Source organism: Eleginops maclovinus, chromosome 14 (assembly GCF_036324505.1).
Source record: "Eleginops maclovinus isolate JMC-PN-2008 ecotype Puerto Natales chromosome 14, JC_Emac_rtc_rv5, whole genome shotgun sequence".
NCBI classification, from domain to species: Eukaryota; Metazoa; Chordata; class Actinopteri; order Perciformes; family Eleginopidae; genus Eleginops; species Eleginops maclovinus.
In genome coordinates, this window is record NC_086362.1 from 14840006 (window position 1) to 14857933 (window position 17928).

General features: G+C 40.4%; 1 protein-coding gene across 1 annotated transcript in view; it reads right to left on the bottom strand.

Annotated features, from left to right (window-relative positions):
• Positions 1–1588: 1588 nt before the first annotated feature.
• Positions 1589–17928, bottom strand: part of mllt3 (MLLT3 super elongation complex subunit) — a 40271-nt gene continuing 23931 nt past the window's right edge. Inside the window, 9 exon segments of the mRNA XM_063900423.1 lie at positions 1589–3804; positions 8168–8239; positions 8938–9006; positions 9093–9189; positions 9444–9582; positions 10542–10595; positions 11175–11244; positions 17266–17287; positions 17289–17842. Of these exon segments, the coding sequence (XP_063756493.1) occupies positions 3673–3804; positions 8168–8239; positions 8938–9006; positions 9093–9189; positions 9444–9582; positions 10542–10595; positions 11175–11244; positions 17266–17287; positions 17289–17842 (1209 nt within the window). The 3' untranslated portion in view covers positions 1589–3672.

Genomic DNA, 17928 nt, shown 5'->3' on the forward strand with positions numbered 1-17928 from the left:
AGCGCTCTCGGAGGAGATTTAGGTGGTGAGGTGGACGGGGGTTAGCTTGGTTGGTTATTGGCTAATGGCTGCACAACACATCATAAAAGTGACCAAAATCTGATCAGCTGATTTTCAGACAGGTTTTTATAAAGATGGAAGGACAGAAAGAGAGGGGCTTTTGTTACTGAGACTTTCAGAGTCTCTAACACAGAAGGACACATATTCATTTATAAAAGACATGTTGATTTTGCACAATAGGTGACCTTTAAGTAGAAGTATCAGGTACTTTACTTACTGCTACTTTAACATTTTATATTTTGGAGGCATGTTTTTCCTTTTACTCCATTTTAAGTTTAGTTACTAGCTCCTTTGCAGGTATGGAATTATAATACATAATATAAATCAACCAATACATTATTATATAACACCAATCACATATAATATCAAGTAGTTAAAATAATCCAAGTGCATAAATTGACATTTAATAATTATAATACCAAAATGTAATATTTTAATATTAATATTTTAAAAATTTTAATCTGGAAGAATTAGTACTTTTACTTGAGGACAATTTTTAATGCAGAACTTATTGTAACAGAGTATGTTTACACTGTATTGCTACTTTTAGCTAGTAAAGTGAAGTCTCTATATCCGTCAGACAGATGTGATACAGGTCTCCTGATGAAGCAGAATGGGGTTTATCTCAGCTATAACTAACACACCATGACTTCACTGGATTCAAGCCCAATTCCAAACCACACCCTACCCACTCCCACTCCGTGATGGAGTGAACTCCGTCTGTAGTCTCACGCAGCTGAATGAGGCTCCCTTCTTTCCGGTGGAGGGTGTGAATACAGTGGCAAGCTTTGGGATGAAAAATAGATCAAAAAATTAAATAATAACTAAAGTAAAAATCCCAAAATCTGTAATGGCATTTCTTTATTTGCAAACCTCTTATTTTTAAAATATGATGATTAAATTCACATCGTTTTCTAGACATGGGTGCTGTATATATTCCTGAGTAACATCTGTATGATATTTAATGAGCATCTTGATTTATGCAGTTCACTAGTCTAAATGTTCGCAGGGAACTGTTTGTACACAGCGTGTTTCCTGACGGACACACACAGCGTTGAGTCAATGCAGACTCGCTATTGGTTTGGAACGGCACTAAATGTGACGGAACCTCTGCGCGAAGATGCGGTGCGCGGTGCAGGGTGTAGCGGGCGGTTTGGAATTGAGCCTGTATTTAGGCTAAGGAAATATGTTCGGTTTGAAAAAGATGAATTGAGCACAAAAATAAATGCCTTTACCAAATGATTTAACAGGCTGTATGAACATCTTTTAAACAGAATGAAGATGTCACTGATGGTGGATTGTTGTGTTGGGTTTTGATTGTGTTTTTGGTTCCATGTTACTGTGAGCAGCTGTGGCCGACAGACCATTGATTTTTGAGTAAGGGGTTATAAGACTTTCTTCTCCCTGACCCATTCCATCATGGGCTACAAAAACTGCCTAAAGTGTACGTTTTGTTGGATAACAATTGCCATGAGGGGAACAAAAAGATGAATAATAACAATATGTGCCAAAATTACTCAACCACAAGTTACTTACTAAATCATCTGTACATCATACAGAATATTTATTGTATATCCTCAAAATACACAAGAAACCATAAGACAGAACACAGGGTGAGAAAAAACCTTTCAAGGTCATTTGGAAAGGACGGCACCGTCCTGAACTAGTTTATCAGACTGGCACACGTGTCCTTTGGTACAAATCAAACAAAAGCATTCTCCTTGGAAAACAATGTTGAGGTTCGATTTAACAACTCCAACATCCACAAAATAAATAAAATATTATTTTTTTCTTAAACCCGTAACAGTACCTGTCAGCCAAAACTCCCACTGGCCTTCTCTTTTAAATCTACCCAAAATATTTCACACATTTCAGAAATGCAGAGCACAGGAGCTGTCCATTTTCACCACATTCCCTCTTACAGGGTTTGGTCTGTTCCACAAATATTTTTCCCGGCAAAGAGAGGATGATGTTCTTTCTCTCCGTAGACACACGCGAGTATCCTAAACAACTGCTTCTGACTATGCTTTTGGCATGTTCCATTGGCCCTGGAGCAGAAAATGAGCCAACACAACAAAGCTTTCTCTTGTTTGCAGCCAATAAGCCGGTCGCACATTATTCCTGGATTTGGTAAAAATATACGTTTGATTCCATCATGAGAACTGCCACCTCAGTGATTTGTGCTCAGCTCACATCTGGAGCCACTCAAGTCTTACTTTATACAGTGTCAAAATATGGGAATAAAAAACTGCCAAGTGATGAAGGAAATTATTTGGTGGTGAGCTGATCCAGCGGGACAGCCAATCCCTGCGTCGGTATGACATCAAGAGTTTATGTGCATGCCGATTATAGATGTACGCATTGATTGAAGTTGCGTTAAAAACAAAAATCTATAGAAACAAGTAGGGTTTGGGTTTGGGTTTACATTTTTTCCCTTTAAAACTGTTTGTTTGAAAATGAGGATTATACACAGAAGGCCGTGAAGTAAAAGCAACATGTAGAGTACTTCCTGTGTCTGGAAACTTCAGTATGCTTCAGACACATATTATATACAATAATGAGACATCATTCCTAGGCTAGGCACATCATCTGAAATAGGCAATGTGTTCACAGTCCATTTATGTCTTTACACAATGTTGTTCCTTAAATGTATGTTTATTTTTTATTTTATTTGTGAAGCCCTCAGACGCCAGTGAGAAAATGTTTTATTCTGAATAACTTATGATGACTATGATTTAGGCACAGATTGAAACATGTAGTTCTGGTTTGGATGCAGGAGTGCTTCTGTAGGCTGACTTTGTGATGGATTGAAATATAAATGTTATTTTTAGCGTCACCTTCACACCTACTCTGGCAGTTTTTTTCCCCATTGTGATTATGCAATAGGACATTGAATTTTAATTCAAGTCAGCGACAAATCAAGTGTCCTCAGTAATGCCAGTTGTGAAGTGCTTCAACAAAGTCTCATACTGCTGCTTTTTTCCATTGTTTCTCACACACACACACACACACACACACACACACACACACACACACACACACACACACACACACACACACACACACACACACACACACACACACACACACACACACACACACACACACACACACACACACACACACACACACACACACACACACACACACACACACACACACACACACACACACACACACACACACACACACACACACACACTTCAATAAATAAGACTTACAATGTTGTAAGGCAATGTTGACCATGCATTTGTCCCAATGAATAACAAATTAAGGAACATGTATCGGAACAATTTGCACATTAAAACAACAAGGTCGCAGCGTCCCACTTTTAACTTTTTTTTTTAAATCAAGAGAAGGTTCAAGGCTTTCTGGGTGATCTCCTGATCCACAGGGCTCATTCCCCAAACACCAGGCTCTGCTTTCTGCAGCGGGACCCCCCCCCCCACTTCCATTCAGATAGCTGGTGCAACAGCAGGCAGGACACAACGACTGGCTCCAGCCCCAGTGGGGCTTTTGCGTTGCAGCCAAAGTTGGAGTTTTTTCAAGAAAAAAAGGAACAATGGAAATCCTCCTCAGAGACAGACATCCAGCAGCCAGCTGCTCATAGCCTCAGGACAGTCCAGAGGTTTCCAGGTAACTCTGGAGCTTCCTCACTGTACTTCTGTCCAGGGAGCAAAGGTCGAAGTCAAAAGTAGTGTTTGTGATGTGGAAGTGTCCCGTCTCTTCAATCAGGTTCACAATCTGAAACACAGAGGGGACAGTCAGAGCGCTGTGGTCCAAACCAGTTTGAATTAAATTACTGTCCAAACAAAGAGGGAACTGGACAGGTTATGCTTCAAACAGCTATATATTCATGTACTGAACTATACATAAGTCTGTGAATAACATAAGCACAGAGCAGCAATGTAATGTGAAGGCAGCGCTACACTGACATCAAACTAGCACAGGGAATTCTTACGATGTTAATATGTTTATCTCAAAAAAGGAAAAGAAAAGGAAAAAAGGCGCACCGCCTGAGACAACGGGTTGAAGGCGAATACAACAGGTCAGATATATAGTGGTGTGTCAAATTCAAATTGGTTAAAAAATATTTAGGAAAACAAGAAGTTCTTCACGAAAAACAACTACCTGAACTTCCCTGCAAAGTCGATAGGACATAGTTCATTTATTTATATAAAAGAGTCCTCTCCTGCTGATGTTCAGGTGTATATCAGTATGTAGTGTCTCTACTTTAAAGAGTCCTCTACTGCTGATGTTCAGGTGTATATCAGTATGTAGTGTCTCTACTTTAAAGAGTCCTCTCCCGCTGATGTTTAGGTGTATATCAGTATGTAGTGTCTCTACTTTAAAGAGTCCTCTCCTGCTGATGTTCAGGTGTATATCAGTGTGTAATGTCTCTACTTTAAAGAGTCCTCTGCTGCTGATGTTCAGGTGTATATCAGTATGTAGTGTCTCTACTTTAAAGAGTCCTCTCCTGCTGATGTTCAGGTGTATATCAGTGTGTAGTGTCTCTACTTTAAAGAGTCCTCTCCCGCTGATGTTTAGGTGTATATCAGTATGTAGCGTCTCTACTTTAAAGAGTCCTCTCCTGCTGATGTTCAGGTGTATATCAGTATGTAGTGTCTCTACTTTAAAGAGTAGTCTCCTGCTGATGTTCAGGTGTATATCAGTATGTAGTGTCTCTACTTTAAAGAGTCCTCTCCTGCTGATGTTCAGGTGTATATCAGTATGTAGTGTCTCTACTTTTAACAGTCCTCTCCTGCTGATGTTCAGGTGTATATCAGTATGTAGTGTCTCTACTTTAAAGAGTCCTCTCCCGCTGATGTTTAGGTGTATATCAGTATGTAGCGTCTCTACTTTAAAGAGTCCTCTCCTGCTGATGTTCAGGTGTATATCAGTATGTAGTGTCTCTACTTTTAACAGTCCTCTCCTGCTGATGTTCAGGTGTATATCAGTATGTAGTGTCTCTACTTTAAAGAGTCCTCTCCTGCTGATGTTTAGGTGTATATCAGTATGTAGCGTCTCTCCTGGGAAATGCTTTAATGTTCAGTAAGCTCTTTATTTTTCTCATATTGCCTGTGCTGCAGCACCTCTTTTCACCCTCTGTTTAAAACCAGAGCCCAGTCTGCTCCCCCGAATGGTTAACTGTTACATACTGATTTCACTATATAACAAAGTCCAATGGAGGTTTCAGTTCAGGTTTAAATTATTTAGCTAAAGCAGAAAATCTTCACAAAAACAACTACCAGAGTATTCCATCCCAAGTTGTTATTTTTTCTTAATTCAAGGCTACTTCTCTTGGATGCAGAACGTACCTCAGAATGCAGAGGCACTGATAACACATTATATAGTGAAACATTTCTTTGCTTCTGCTTGCATTCAGAGGTTTGAGGCTGCTGTGTTTAATGACATCATGTTATGGTGTAAAAGGTAAAGTGAAGAACACACCTCTACCACAAAGACACTATTCACAGTAGCACACAGACACACAGAATATACTGTTCTTTGTATCAGTGCTGCATATTGTTCCTTTGAAACCTTTTTAATAAAAAAAAATATATATTTTCTGGTTTGATAACTTTTATTGACTTTAAAAGAATATATCGTGCAGGTATAATTTGCTCTCTTTAGCAAATATTGGAGTTGTAGTTTAGGAGTCCCTGAGGATTACATGGTAACCAACCTACTTTTCTTGGTGTCGGTGCAGTTTTCACAAATGTGGGAAGGATTACAGGCATTATTATGACAGGGTAGATCTAACTCAGGCCCTCGGGCGTCCCTCTCTTTCTTCACTTTTGGTGGCAACTTGGCCCGTTTGCTCATTTTCATTGCCGGATTTGCTTCAACTGGAAACTGAACTCATGCCTTGCTCCTCCGTCTGGAGACATGGCATCTGCATTACAGGACAGGCTGCCAGTTAATCATTCCCATGTCTTGTAGCAGGAAGTGGAGCCACTTGGTGAACTCAGAGATTGTCTTGATTAGCGTGTTAGAGCTGTGCTGTGCTGGACGGGATTTTGTCTTCTCTAGAGCCAGGCGGGTTGTTAGGAGAGCGAGGCAGAACTTGGCAGCCGCTGCTCTGGAGATCCAACAACACCCGTCATCTGATCAGCCCAGAGAATATAAGTCAGAAACACGCAGTCTCTGAGGTGGAGAGGTTAACCAAATAATTCATTGCTTCCAGATGAGAAGCAGATTATACGGGATCTGGTACAGATCACCGCTCCTCTCTGAATCAATGCAGCAACAAGGCTGAGAGCACTCACATGCAGAAGCAGGGTTTCCCGCAGCACTTTAAAGCTTAGGCAGCCGCCTAAGCAACACACGCCTGCCGCCTTAACAAAGGTCTTCCAAAAAAAAAAAATATGAGCGATATTCGCTGTGTTACTCTGTCCTGTTTTCTCTCATTCCAAACCGTGACCAACGCCAGCCTCCTTTCTCTGCAGAATGCATTACAAAAAAAACCCCTAAAATTGCGAGCTTTTCATGCGACAAAGCAGACCTACCTCACCCTGCACGCCTTCTCCCCCCCTATGACCTGCGACTAAGACCAAGCTTTCTGACACTCGGCAGCACATTTCGCTCCAGAATGCCTTGATAGTCTTGAGATTAAATGATACCCTGCACAGAGACAACACACCCTGTGCTAGATGCAGCAAAGCAGCCCCAGAACATAATCGAGCCTCCTCCATGTTTCACAGTAGGTATAGTGTTCTTTTCTTTGTATGATTCATTTTTGCATCTGTAAACATAGAGCTGATGTGACTTGCCAAAAAAGTTCCAGTTTTGTCTCATCTGTCCAAAGGACATTCATCCCAGAAGCTTTGTGGCTTGTCAACATGCATTGTGGCAAATTCCAGGCTCGTTTTTTTATGATTTGCTTTCAACAGTGGTGTCCTCCTCGGTCAGCTTCCATTAAATCCACTTTGCTCAAACAGCGGCGGATGGTGCGATCTGACACTGACTTACATTGACCTTGGAGTTCACCTCTAATCTCTTTGGAAGTTGTTCTGGGTTCTTTGGTTACCAGTCGTATTATCCTTCTCTTCAATTTGTCATCAATTTTCCTCTTGCGGCCACATCCAGGGAGGTTGGACAGTCCCACGGACCTTAAACTTCTGAATAATATGTGCAACTGTAGTCACAGGAACATCAAGCTGCTTGGAAATGGTCTTATAGCCTTTACCTTGAACATGCTTGTCTATACTTTTATTTCTAAAATCCTGAGACAACTGTCTCCTTAGCTTTCTGTGCTCCATGTTCAGTGTGGTACACACCATGATACTAAACAGCACAGTGACTACTGTTCACCCTTTAAATAGGCAGACTGACTGATTACAAGTCTGAAGACACCAGCGATGCTAATTACAGGACACACCTTAGTTTAACATGACCCTGTGGTCAAATTATTTCCAGTCTTTTCTAGGGGTACCATCATTTTTTTCAATGCCAGTTTCCTTATTTTGTTCTTTAAAATGATTCTGTTGAACCATAATTCAAAAACAAATGTCTGATTTTCATTCGTTATTTTTCAATACATTTAATACATTATTTATTATAACTTTTGTCGGATTCAAGTTATTTCAGTGACCATTTTTCTTTCTTTAACGGAAGGGTACCAACAATTGTGTCCACGCATCCATCCATCTATCCATCCATCCATCCATAATCCATCCATCCATCCATCCGTCTATTATCGGCAACAAGTTTTTACAAGAAAAAATAAACTGGGGAATAAAAATAATACTTTTTGGGGAAATGATTTAAGATATTCATTGGGAGTCTGGTCAACATTAAGTGTAGTACTACACGCTGCACCTTTAAGTCCCAGAGTGTTAAATGGTAAATGGACTGTACTTATACAGCTTTTCATCAGGTCTTCTGGACTCCTCAAAGCGCTTAACAAACTACGAGTCATTCCCTTATTCACACCTCCTTCATAAACAGCAGCACCACTTGCTCTAGGGAAGCTAACACTCACACACACTCACACACACACCACTGGCCATGCCAAAACCTTCTGGTTGAAAGACAGCCGCGCCCCCTCGCAGCCACAGCTGCTCTCACTCAGATGATAGATTGCTCATCAGGAACACATACACACCTGTTGCAGTATGTGCCCCTCTCTCAGTGTCATCAGTCTTTTGTGTAGCTCCACCAGCTCATCCAGGTAAGCCTAGGACACACACAGCAGCACGTTGTTAACTTTATGGCCTTAGACATGACACTTTCACACAGAAACGTGATATAAGGCACAGCAAGAGGAACATACGCTCAACCAAGTGTCACCCATTCACACCAGACCCGTCCAAACTGCAGCCTGTCACACAACACGCACACACGCAACAGCTGGGTATGGTTAGAACTCCCAACGTTTACATTCTGAAATATAAATGATTTTCCAACTACAAAACCCCTTTTTTTTTACATTTAGCAAAAAACATTTTTTACATGTTAATGTTATGTTTCTAACCAGACATTGGAATTAGCTTTCAGATGTTTTTAACATGATGTTTTTAGCTGTCAACTTCTACAATACTTCATTCTACCGTTAGTGGTACAATTGTAAGGATTTTTTTTGTATCCCATAAATTCCCTCAAAAACAGCTTTAAGAAAGAAAGAACACCTTTAGACTGTCTGTTTATTGAAGGTACCTCCTGAACTGATAATATTTATTTCATTAGGTATGACGTATTAAGTACTTGTAGGCTATAGAGTAGTTCTCTCAAAGCCGAGTCTTACTCTGTGCTCAGGAGAAAGGAAGTGAAGTCAGTTGCAAGGCACTGTGTCAAAGTCCTATACGTTACTGGAAACAGTTCCTAATCTATTTCATTTGGGCAGATTTATACTGATAAATATAGAGCTTTGTGTACCTTGTCACAATCTATGTTTTTGTTCTTGTCCTGCTTGCTCTGCTTGGGGGGACTCTTCACCTCCAGTATCTGACAGAGAGCAGAGCACATGCAGTCAACCTGGGGTCCCTCTTGATATATAAAATAAACACTCAAATATTCTGATGTCATCTTACCTGGTTATTAGTAGTCTTTAGTATGGGTGGGGCTTCATGACGGGATGGGGGTGATGGTGAGGAGCTGTCACTCGCACTGCCATCACTCAAACTGACCCTGGGGGAGAAGAGAGAGGGAACAAATGCCTCAGTATATCAGAAGAAAACGTTTTAATGGGTGGTATATGTTCTGGTTATCATGTTTAAATATTAAATCTAACAGGTTTAACAAAGGATCACAGGGAAAGATATCAATGTAGAACTTGAACTTGAACTCTGAATCCTGCTCATATCTGCTGCCTGTGTCAATGATGACCTCTTCATGGTGTGTGACCACATTAGCAAGTCTATTTCTTGTGACTGCTGACTGACCTGCGTTGGTGGTGTGTGTGGTGTGTGTGCGCTGGTCGCTCCATGTCAGAGTCCATGTCGTTGTCGTCGTCGTCCTCTGAATCATCATCGTTGTCATCGGAGTGAAGATCCTGCATTACTGACTGCAGCGGGCCCAGCACTGTGTGACGGAGAACACCACAGCATTGGAATCCAGCTCTTTTATTATTCATTTGAAACACGAGTAATAACATGCATTAGCAGCTGATCATGCTGGGAGGCGGAGCCTGTGGCTCTGGTCACAGCAGTTTTAACGCTGTTATTCTATACCTCAACAAATCCTATGAAAGGCCCAACACTAACAAGGAGTCAGCCGATCTGACACTCCGACCACCTTGGAGACTCTAAGCCCAGAGCTGATTGGACTCTTCAAGGTGTTCATTTGGCTTGAAAATATAAAAAAATTATTTAGATGTCATTGTCAAAGCTTTTTTTGCCGTCATTCTGTGAGAAATTTGTGGTAAAAATAATGGGCCAATTTATTCCAGATTTCAGCATTTTTATTCCTGATTTGTTATTGATAGATAACTTTTGTCTTTTAACCGATGCAAATAAGAAACAAAAAAAGAATAAAACAAATATATCTCCCCATTGTCCCCCCAGATAATTCCATTGGAGATTGAAAAACCCATATTGGTCGGCCAGAATTTTTTTTTGCCTTTTCCAGAGAACTGAATAGCCTGGGGTACAGCTTGGATTGTGATATGGTAAAAGTTTATTATGTAAACAATCAGTATACCCCATCTCTAACACACAATTGGTGAGGCGGTGTGTATTCCTGGCAGCAGGACAGTGTTTGGTGGGACTAAAGAAACTACAGTGTGTGTTCATGGTAGTAAAGGAACATGAGGTAGTCACCATGATGACATAGTGCATCCCACATCTTAAAGGTCAAGAGGTCATACAGTATGTACACACAGCGTTGGATCAGCAGTGATATAAACACCAAACCCCCCCACCTAACGTGACTGCAGAGAGATGCATGAGTGTTCATGCATATCCACAGGCTGGAAAAATACTCTGCATGCACATTCTCCACACAGAGGTTGGGAGGGGGGGGGGACTCACAGGATGTGTTACCTGTGTGGGTGGTGGCAGGAATAGCCACCCTTTTCCTGATGATGAAGTCCACCACTGCATCCAGAGAAAATGACAAACACAAGCAGAGGTCACCCTCAAGAAAGCAAGCCCCCAATAATATATGTTTCCCAGATAATACAGACTTTGATAAGCACATAGTTTAAACCCCAAGCTGGTGCTTCTTACTACTTACTAAGCTTACTACAATAAAATAATATGTCTGCAGTTATAATATGAGATGGGGACATTAACATTTTTATTTTGATAAAATGACAATTGAAAATGTATGAATGTTTTTCTAGCAAAATGACACCTACATCTGAGAACTTGAGTTTATTTCCAATGCAATGTGATCAAACTATAATGACTTCATTCTGAGTGGTAGCAAATCGTTTTTTGTGTCAGCAGAAAAATTCAGCCTTTTTGTTCAGATCATGATAGCAGTCCCTCAATTGAAGGACTTTTGAGAATGCATTTAAATAAAAGCAGTTCTGCAAATATTCATTTATGTCAAAGTATGCACAAAGTCAGCAGGTGTTGCATACTTTTATCCATCTTAAAAACAGATCTCATTGAAACATTTCAGACTGTAAAGATGTTTTAACCTAAACTGATGCATGTTCAGATAGTTACCTTGGCGTTTGTGGTGTGTATGAGCAAAGCCTGAACTGGAGCTGGAGCTGGCTGGACTGGGCTGTTCCGACTAGGAATAAAAAGGGAGAAGTGTGAGAAACCAAAATACACACAAAACATTTTGATCAATGCAGTTACGACAAGTATGCTCATCAGAAGGTATTTCCTATTCTGACAACTCACTTTGGTTAGTTTTTTTCCAGCTAAAAAACATGAAACACCAAAACAGCTGGATATGCAGGGTTGGGGAAAAAAAAGATTTCATTTATACAATAATATCTCTGATATGTTTTATAATTATTGATCATTAAAGTGTTCTCAGAGCTGGTAAAGGTGCAGCTAGTTTGAATGGCTTTGTATACTGCAGGGTAGCTGCTGAATTTACTCCAGGTGAACTAAAGTCTGATTTAAGGGCTGATTATATTTACCATCATTAATCCAGATCTGTAAAGAAACTAAAGGGATTAAATACATGTAGTGGAGTAAAAGTACACCATTTACCTCTGAACTGTAGTGGAGCAGAAGTACAAAGTATCAAACAGTACAGTACTTGATTTTATTTGTTTTGCATTTCCATCATCACAGTAGTCCAAAATGATTAGTTATAAAAAGTACATATTCTAAATAAAATAAAGCAATATTCATTCTGTTTTCAAATTTGTTTAGTTTACCCTTAAAAAAAAAATTAAAAAACAAAACAATACCCATCCATAATATTGACATCACTATGTAACACTCAGGAATCTATTGGCTAGCACTCCGACACTGTACTCGATAGGCTTAGTGGCTGGACATCTCTAAGTGGTTGATCAATCACAACAGAGCCAGCAAGCTAACCAATCAGAGCAGATTGGGCTCTGGTTTCAGACAGAGGGTGAAAAGAGGTGCTGCAGCACAGGCAGTATGAGAAAAATAAAGAGCTTTTTAAACATTAAAGCATGGAGACATGTCCCAGGAGAGACACCTGAACATCAGCAGGAGAGGACTCTTTAAAGTAGAGACGCTACATACTGATATACACCTGAACGTCAGCAGGAGAGGACTCTTTAAAGTACATAGTGATATGAACCTGAAAATGAGCTAGATAGGGCCCTTTCAATTAGTCCTGAGGTCAGCACTAAGTGAAGACATATTGGTGTGTCAGAGCATTTAGCCACATCCAACCAACACATCCACACACACTTGCTCTACTTCTGGCTCCATCTGAAGATCCAGGTTATTTTACTACTCGAGCCTCAGGTCTAGACTGGACTACCTCTGTTGGTAATGTATTATCTCTTTAATTTAAACACGACATCTACTGCACTTCTGTCCGTCCTGGGAGAGGGATCCCTCCTCTGTTGCTCTCCCTGAGGTTTCTGCCATTTGTCCCCGTAACTCTGGGGTTTTATAGGAAGTTCTTCCTTGTACGTTGTGAGGGTCCAAAGATTGTCATATTCATATTCTGTACAAATTGTAAAGTCCCCTGAGACATATGTAAAATGTGTGATATTGGGCTATATAAATAAACTTTGAATGATTGATTGATGAGCGCCTCCCGAGAGCCCCGGGCTTTAATTCCCGCCACGTCAGGATTGTTGTCAGTCTGAAGAACTTCTTGTTGTTAAGCCATTGTTTCGATCTTGTAACTATTACAAAGTTTGCATGAAAAAGTGTATGTCTGTTTCTTTTTACAACACGTTTAAACAGCATATATCACAATAAATACTGTCAAGCACAATATAGTTGTCATAAATATAAGCTTGGCATGTCAGTTTTTTAAATGTCTAATAAACCAAAAAACAGTTAAGTGTCAATTTCAATATTAAAATAGCACAGAAATACGGGAAAAGAGACTCAAAGACTACTATCATAATGAGCTACTTGTTCAAACTGTTTTAAGAACCGTTGTGCTTTCAGTAGAACTGTACAGAGAGTATTTCAGATGCTCACACAGATGAGTTACATTTTAGACACTGCCACCTGTCAGCCACGTCTGCTGGCTGCTTTCATCCCAGATGTGCACAGGTGTGAGGAGAGGCAGAGTTTTAAGTGATTCACAGATTCTTTTCACCACATTCCTGACATTTGTACTTCTCATAATGCCTCAAAGCTTCTTAGAGAGAAGATATGGGAGAGAGCAGTCTTCCATGTGTGAAGATTTCCTAAAACCACATAGAATAGCATGTGATTTAAAAAAGGTCACATATTATACTAAATGCCCTGATCCACAAATTTAAAGTCCCATCTAAGGGACCCAATTGGGTGTCATATGGTAATTTGGGGTAGCCATACGGAAACCATGATAACCCTCACCCACCTCACCCACCTTACCAATGATGGTCAGGCATACTCTGTTTGATATCCTCCCCCTGTCGCTCTGTGAACAGTGCTGCTCAACAGTGCACAGCTGCATATCCCTCTCAGCTAAGACTAAAGAATGGATCCTTCCACCTCTCCATGACATCCATGTGCTTGTTTTACTGTTTGTTTAGCTTGCTTGGCTAAAGAAGCTAGCGTTAGCATATAGCAAGTTAGGTTGAGAGAGATCATAAACAATGCGTGATGCGCTTTGGAGCATAATGTGGTTCCACTTGAAACAGCCCTGTAGGTAGCAGGCAGGAACATCTTTTTGATTTCATTGTATTTAGCGGAGCGAGGGAAAAAGTGTGAGGCGACACGTGTGTGGTAAAGAAACTCCCTCTGGAGGGAACACAAGGATTTTAGCCTTTGCAGACCATTTTAGACTTGTTTTCAAAATACTACACATACAGTAAGCTATTACATAAATGTAGTAACTCTTTAATGTTAAAGAGAAAAGCATTTAAAAAAAAACAAACATATATTGTCTATGATTGTGTTTCATGTGTGTTTCTTCATGCTGTGTTTGCGTTGTCAAAGTGGTGAATGTATTTCTTTGGTGGGGTTTTATTAAAACAACTTTCTTTTTTTTAAATGCTTCTTGTGTGTAGTTTCATTCAATTGCAAGTTTTCGCTTGATCTTTCTAAGCTATCCATTAGCCTTGTCCATTAATCCCTTAGATTGAATATCCAAATGATATCTGCCTAAAGTAGTAATGCTAATAGGTTTTATTTCAAACCAATCGATTCCACTGCAGGAGAATAACAAAATATCTGTGACAGACTGTGCTTCTACCTTCAATGTTCTCCTGGGACCTAATTGAGTGGAGATGCTAAATTCAAGTTTCAGATGCTTTTTGATTGGTCGGAAATATTTGATGTCACATAACGAGCACAAATTGAACAACAGTAACCAACCCTTTAATAGTGTTAAAACTCTCTGGTTTCAGTGTCTAGTTTAAGATTTATTTTAATCCGTTGTGGTATTTACACAATTTGTTACAGAAGGGCAATTCATACACTTTTCTGACATGTTATTTAGTCAATAGATGATTGAATATTTTTTTACAGATTTATTTATAATTTACATAATAGTTGGATGCAACCCTACAAAGAAAAACACGAGTTGGACAAAAAGACTAATGGCCCACGTCAGTATTTTGTGGAGGGAGGACATTTAAAGAGGAGATGGAGTCAGTGCACACAGAACAATTAGCAAGAGTGAGCAACATGATAGAAAATAAATGATAAGAAATCACACAGTGGAGCGGTTTTGAGATATCTGTAAGGAAATCAACAACAATATCTATGTTTCTTGTTTTTTTGGTCAATACACAAATCCAAATGTATAAAAAAAGGAGGGTGTTACCTCGAAACAGAACTACAAAGTAGTGAGAAGTGACCTCTAGAAGAATCATGAGAGAAAAAGAGAAGTGACAACAAAAGACAGAGCGACTTCAATGGCTGTCACCTCCTGCCAACAAACAACACACAGCTGGTCTGTTGGTTTATGGGACAGCTTCTTCAGGGAGCCATAAATCTTACCAGCACTCCTTTTAAGGGCTTTTGTCCTGCTTTACTCAAAGCCACCAAAGCTGCCCTCTTCAAAGACGATAAATAGTCTTTAGTCAGAGTTTGTTGGCATCAATCTGGCTTCCACTCTTAACTCTTGGCACAGTTAGGAGGGCCAAAAGAGAAATGCCAGCAAACAAGACTCATCTGACCAAGAGCTTTTGGTTAGCTTGTGTAATTCAGCAGGGGCTGTCCAAACAGAACTGTTTTATTGTGAATTAGGAAGCCGAGATACATTCAAACATAGCCGACCCGTTTATACCAAAATGTTGTGGATTAAATGCATCAGCTAAATTTTTCCTCCTGTTCATGGTTTTCTCAACTGTTTGACAAGTGTAGTATTTAGCTATTCTTTGGTATATTTCCTTAACTTGTCTACCTTGAAGAAACCCAGGAGAATTATGGGATTTTCAAACCAGAACTTTTTGCTTAGTTTTACTTGATGTGTTAAATCGTTTAAGTTTATCCTTAAATTAAGGTTATTTAAGCTAAACTTAAATTAGAAGTTATTTATTTACAATGTCTATTTTATAGCTTAAATTATGTATTCATATTTCTTTCATTTTAATACTATTATTTTTCAGTTTAGGGGAGACTAATGTATCCAGAGGTTAAACCTGGCATTTATTTCAGTCAAACTGTTTAGAAAGAGGCTTAGAAAATATTAATGCAATACAATATTTGTTAGTCATTCCTTAAAATACCAAGCTTATCATGAAAATATGTTAAGCCATCTAGTACACATGTCTCTGTGATGATGTGAATTTGATGAACAAGGGCCCACATGTCACACACTTGCAGGTGACAGATCACTCACATCCAGTGTGCTAAAACAAAGTTCTCATGCTAACAGCCAGCCTGCCTTCCCTTCATGTCATCACCTACTCCACATTTCCTCCTCTCTGCTGTTTCTGGCCCCGCTTTCAGAGGAAAACAGCGAGATCAAACAAGCGGTCACATGAGAAATGAGAGCGGCGCTCTGTGTCTGCCCGCAGCTCGGCCACCCGACTTGCTAGCCTGGGGAGAATCAAACACCTGGCATTTGTCACCCCACATCCCTTTTACAACCAACTCGACCCCCAGTCTCTGTATGGGAAAACCTGAAAGGCATTTACATACAGAGTGGACAATAACACAGGTTCTGCTAGTGCTGAGTAATAACTCCCCTGGCTAAACAAGCTGCTCCTACGGAGAAACATGCACAAATACCCACACTTTATACAAGCTGTAGAGAATAGAACTGAAAATACCATCACATAAAAGAAAAGCGCTCAAAGCACAGGGATTTAGACCTTCCTTCACCCTTTTTCTTCCTTCAAAAGCTAAAAGGATTAAGGGGAACTCTATGCTATTCACTGCCGCCTCTCCCTTTTCTCCTCAGGTGTTGTAAAACCATAAATCTTTCTCGTCTATTATTTGGCTTTAAAACAGCCCGTCTTTATGGGGAGGTCCTCCACCAAATGAGTGTGGACCAGGCAACCCAGTCAAATGTCAGCTTACTTATGAAAGGAGCCACTGTCGTTGTTCTAATCCTGCTCTTAAAGTGGAGGCAGAGAGAAATACTTTGCGTTAGTAAGTGAGCACATGCTACGTCCAGATTTAACTGATTCCCATACGAACAGACTTTACGTTTACAAAAACAGTTATTTGCTGTTCATTCAGAAACAAAACTTCATCTTGATACAATCTCAATTCAGTTGTGTCCTCTTCCTGTTCGGCCACCCAGTTGAATGCAGCTGAACTAGTTAATGGAGCCAACCCCTTCTTCCAGTTCCCCTGCCCAGCCCTCTAGAGTCCACCAGACCTCCATTAAAGAGTATCCTCTCTGTTTGTCATCTGAGTTTATAGCATTTCTACACCAAGGAAGGACTGACCACCAACAAATTCCCCCGCTACCCTTGGAAGAATTGGATATCTTTCCGTAACCCCCTCCCTTCAACACTTTTTCTAGTAAAGTGGTCTGAATGCTCAGAGCAGTGAGTTCAATGTGCTGGACTTGTCCCAGGGTCAGACAGCTGCTTATTAAACCTCTATGATGATGATGGGATATGGGTGTCCACGCTCTAAGCAAACACATCCCTTCAAGCTGCTGCTTCACTAAGCAAAGACACAACAGAACTACATTTCTTAGATGTTGGTTGCAATAACATTTGAAAGTTCAAAAAGAGGTTGAACTTACATCTGATTTGTTGGACTGGTCCCATATCAGAGTCGTTGTGGTCCACCAGGTCCTGGAATGGTGGGAGTGTCGACACCTTCCTGCGCTCTGCCTCGTCAACTTCTGGTCGCAGTTTACTTGGTCGCATCTGCGATCTATCTTTCAAGAGTTTCTTATCTAAATGCGGAGCGTCTGACCCTGAAGTCTGCTTCCCTGACGGATCCACAAATCCCTTTTTACGCTTTTTGGTCAAGAAATCGTCGGCTTCAGAAGTGGACAGACGCTTGTTTAGCCCCGACCCGTGGGTCATCCCCTCAGTCCGATGCTCCTTGGACAAAGACTTGGGTTCCTTGAAGCCCATCTTAGGATTTATATCTCTAAGTGGCTGGTTCTCTTTGGGTTTCCTGGAATGTTCTTTGGGGACTTTGCTGGATTCCCAGCCAGAGTCTCTGAAGGCACTTTTGGGTTCTTTCAAGTCCTTTGGAGGCTTGTCTTTGTGGTCCTTGGAGGGTTTTTGGACTTTGGAGAAGCTGATGTTGTTGGTGCTGGTGGTTGTTGCGGTGGTGAGAAGGGTGGTGCTGCTTCCTTTGGAGCCATCCTGTGGATCAAAGCCAACAAATGAGAAATATCCTGCATTGTTTCAACACATCCTATAGAACAAAATACTGTACATCAGGATTTAGC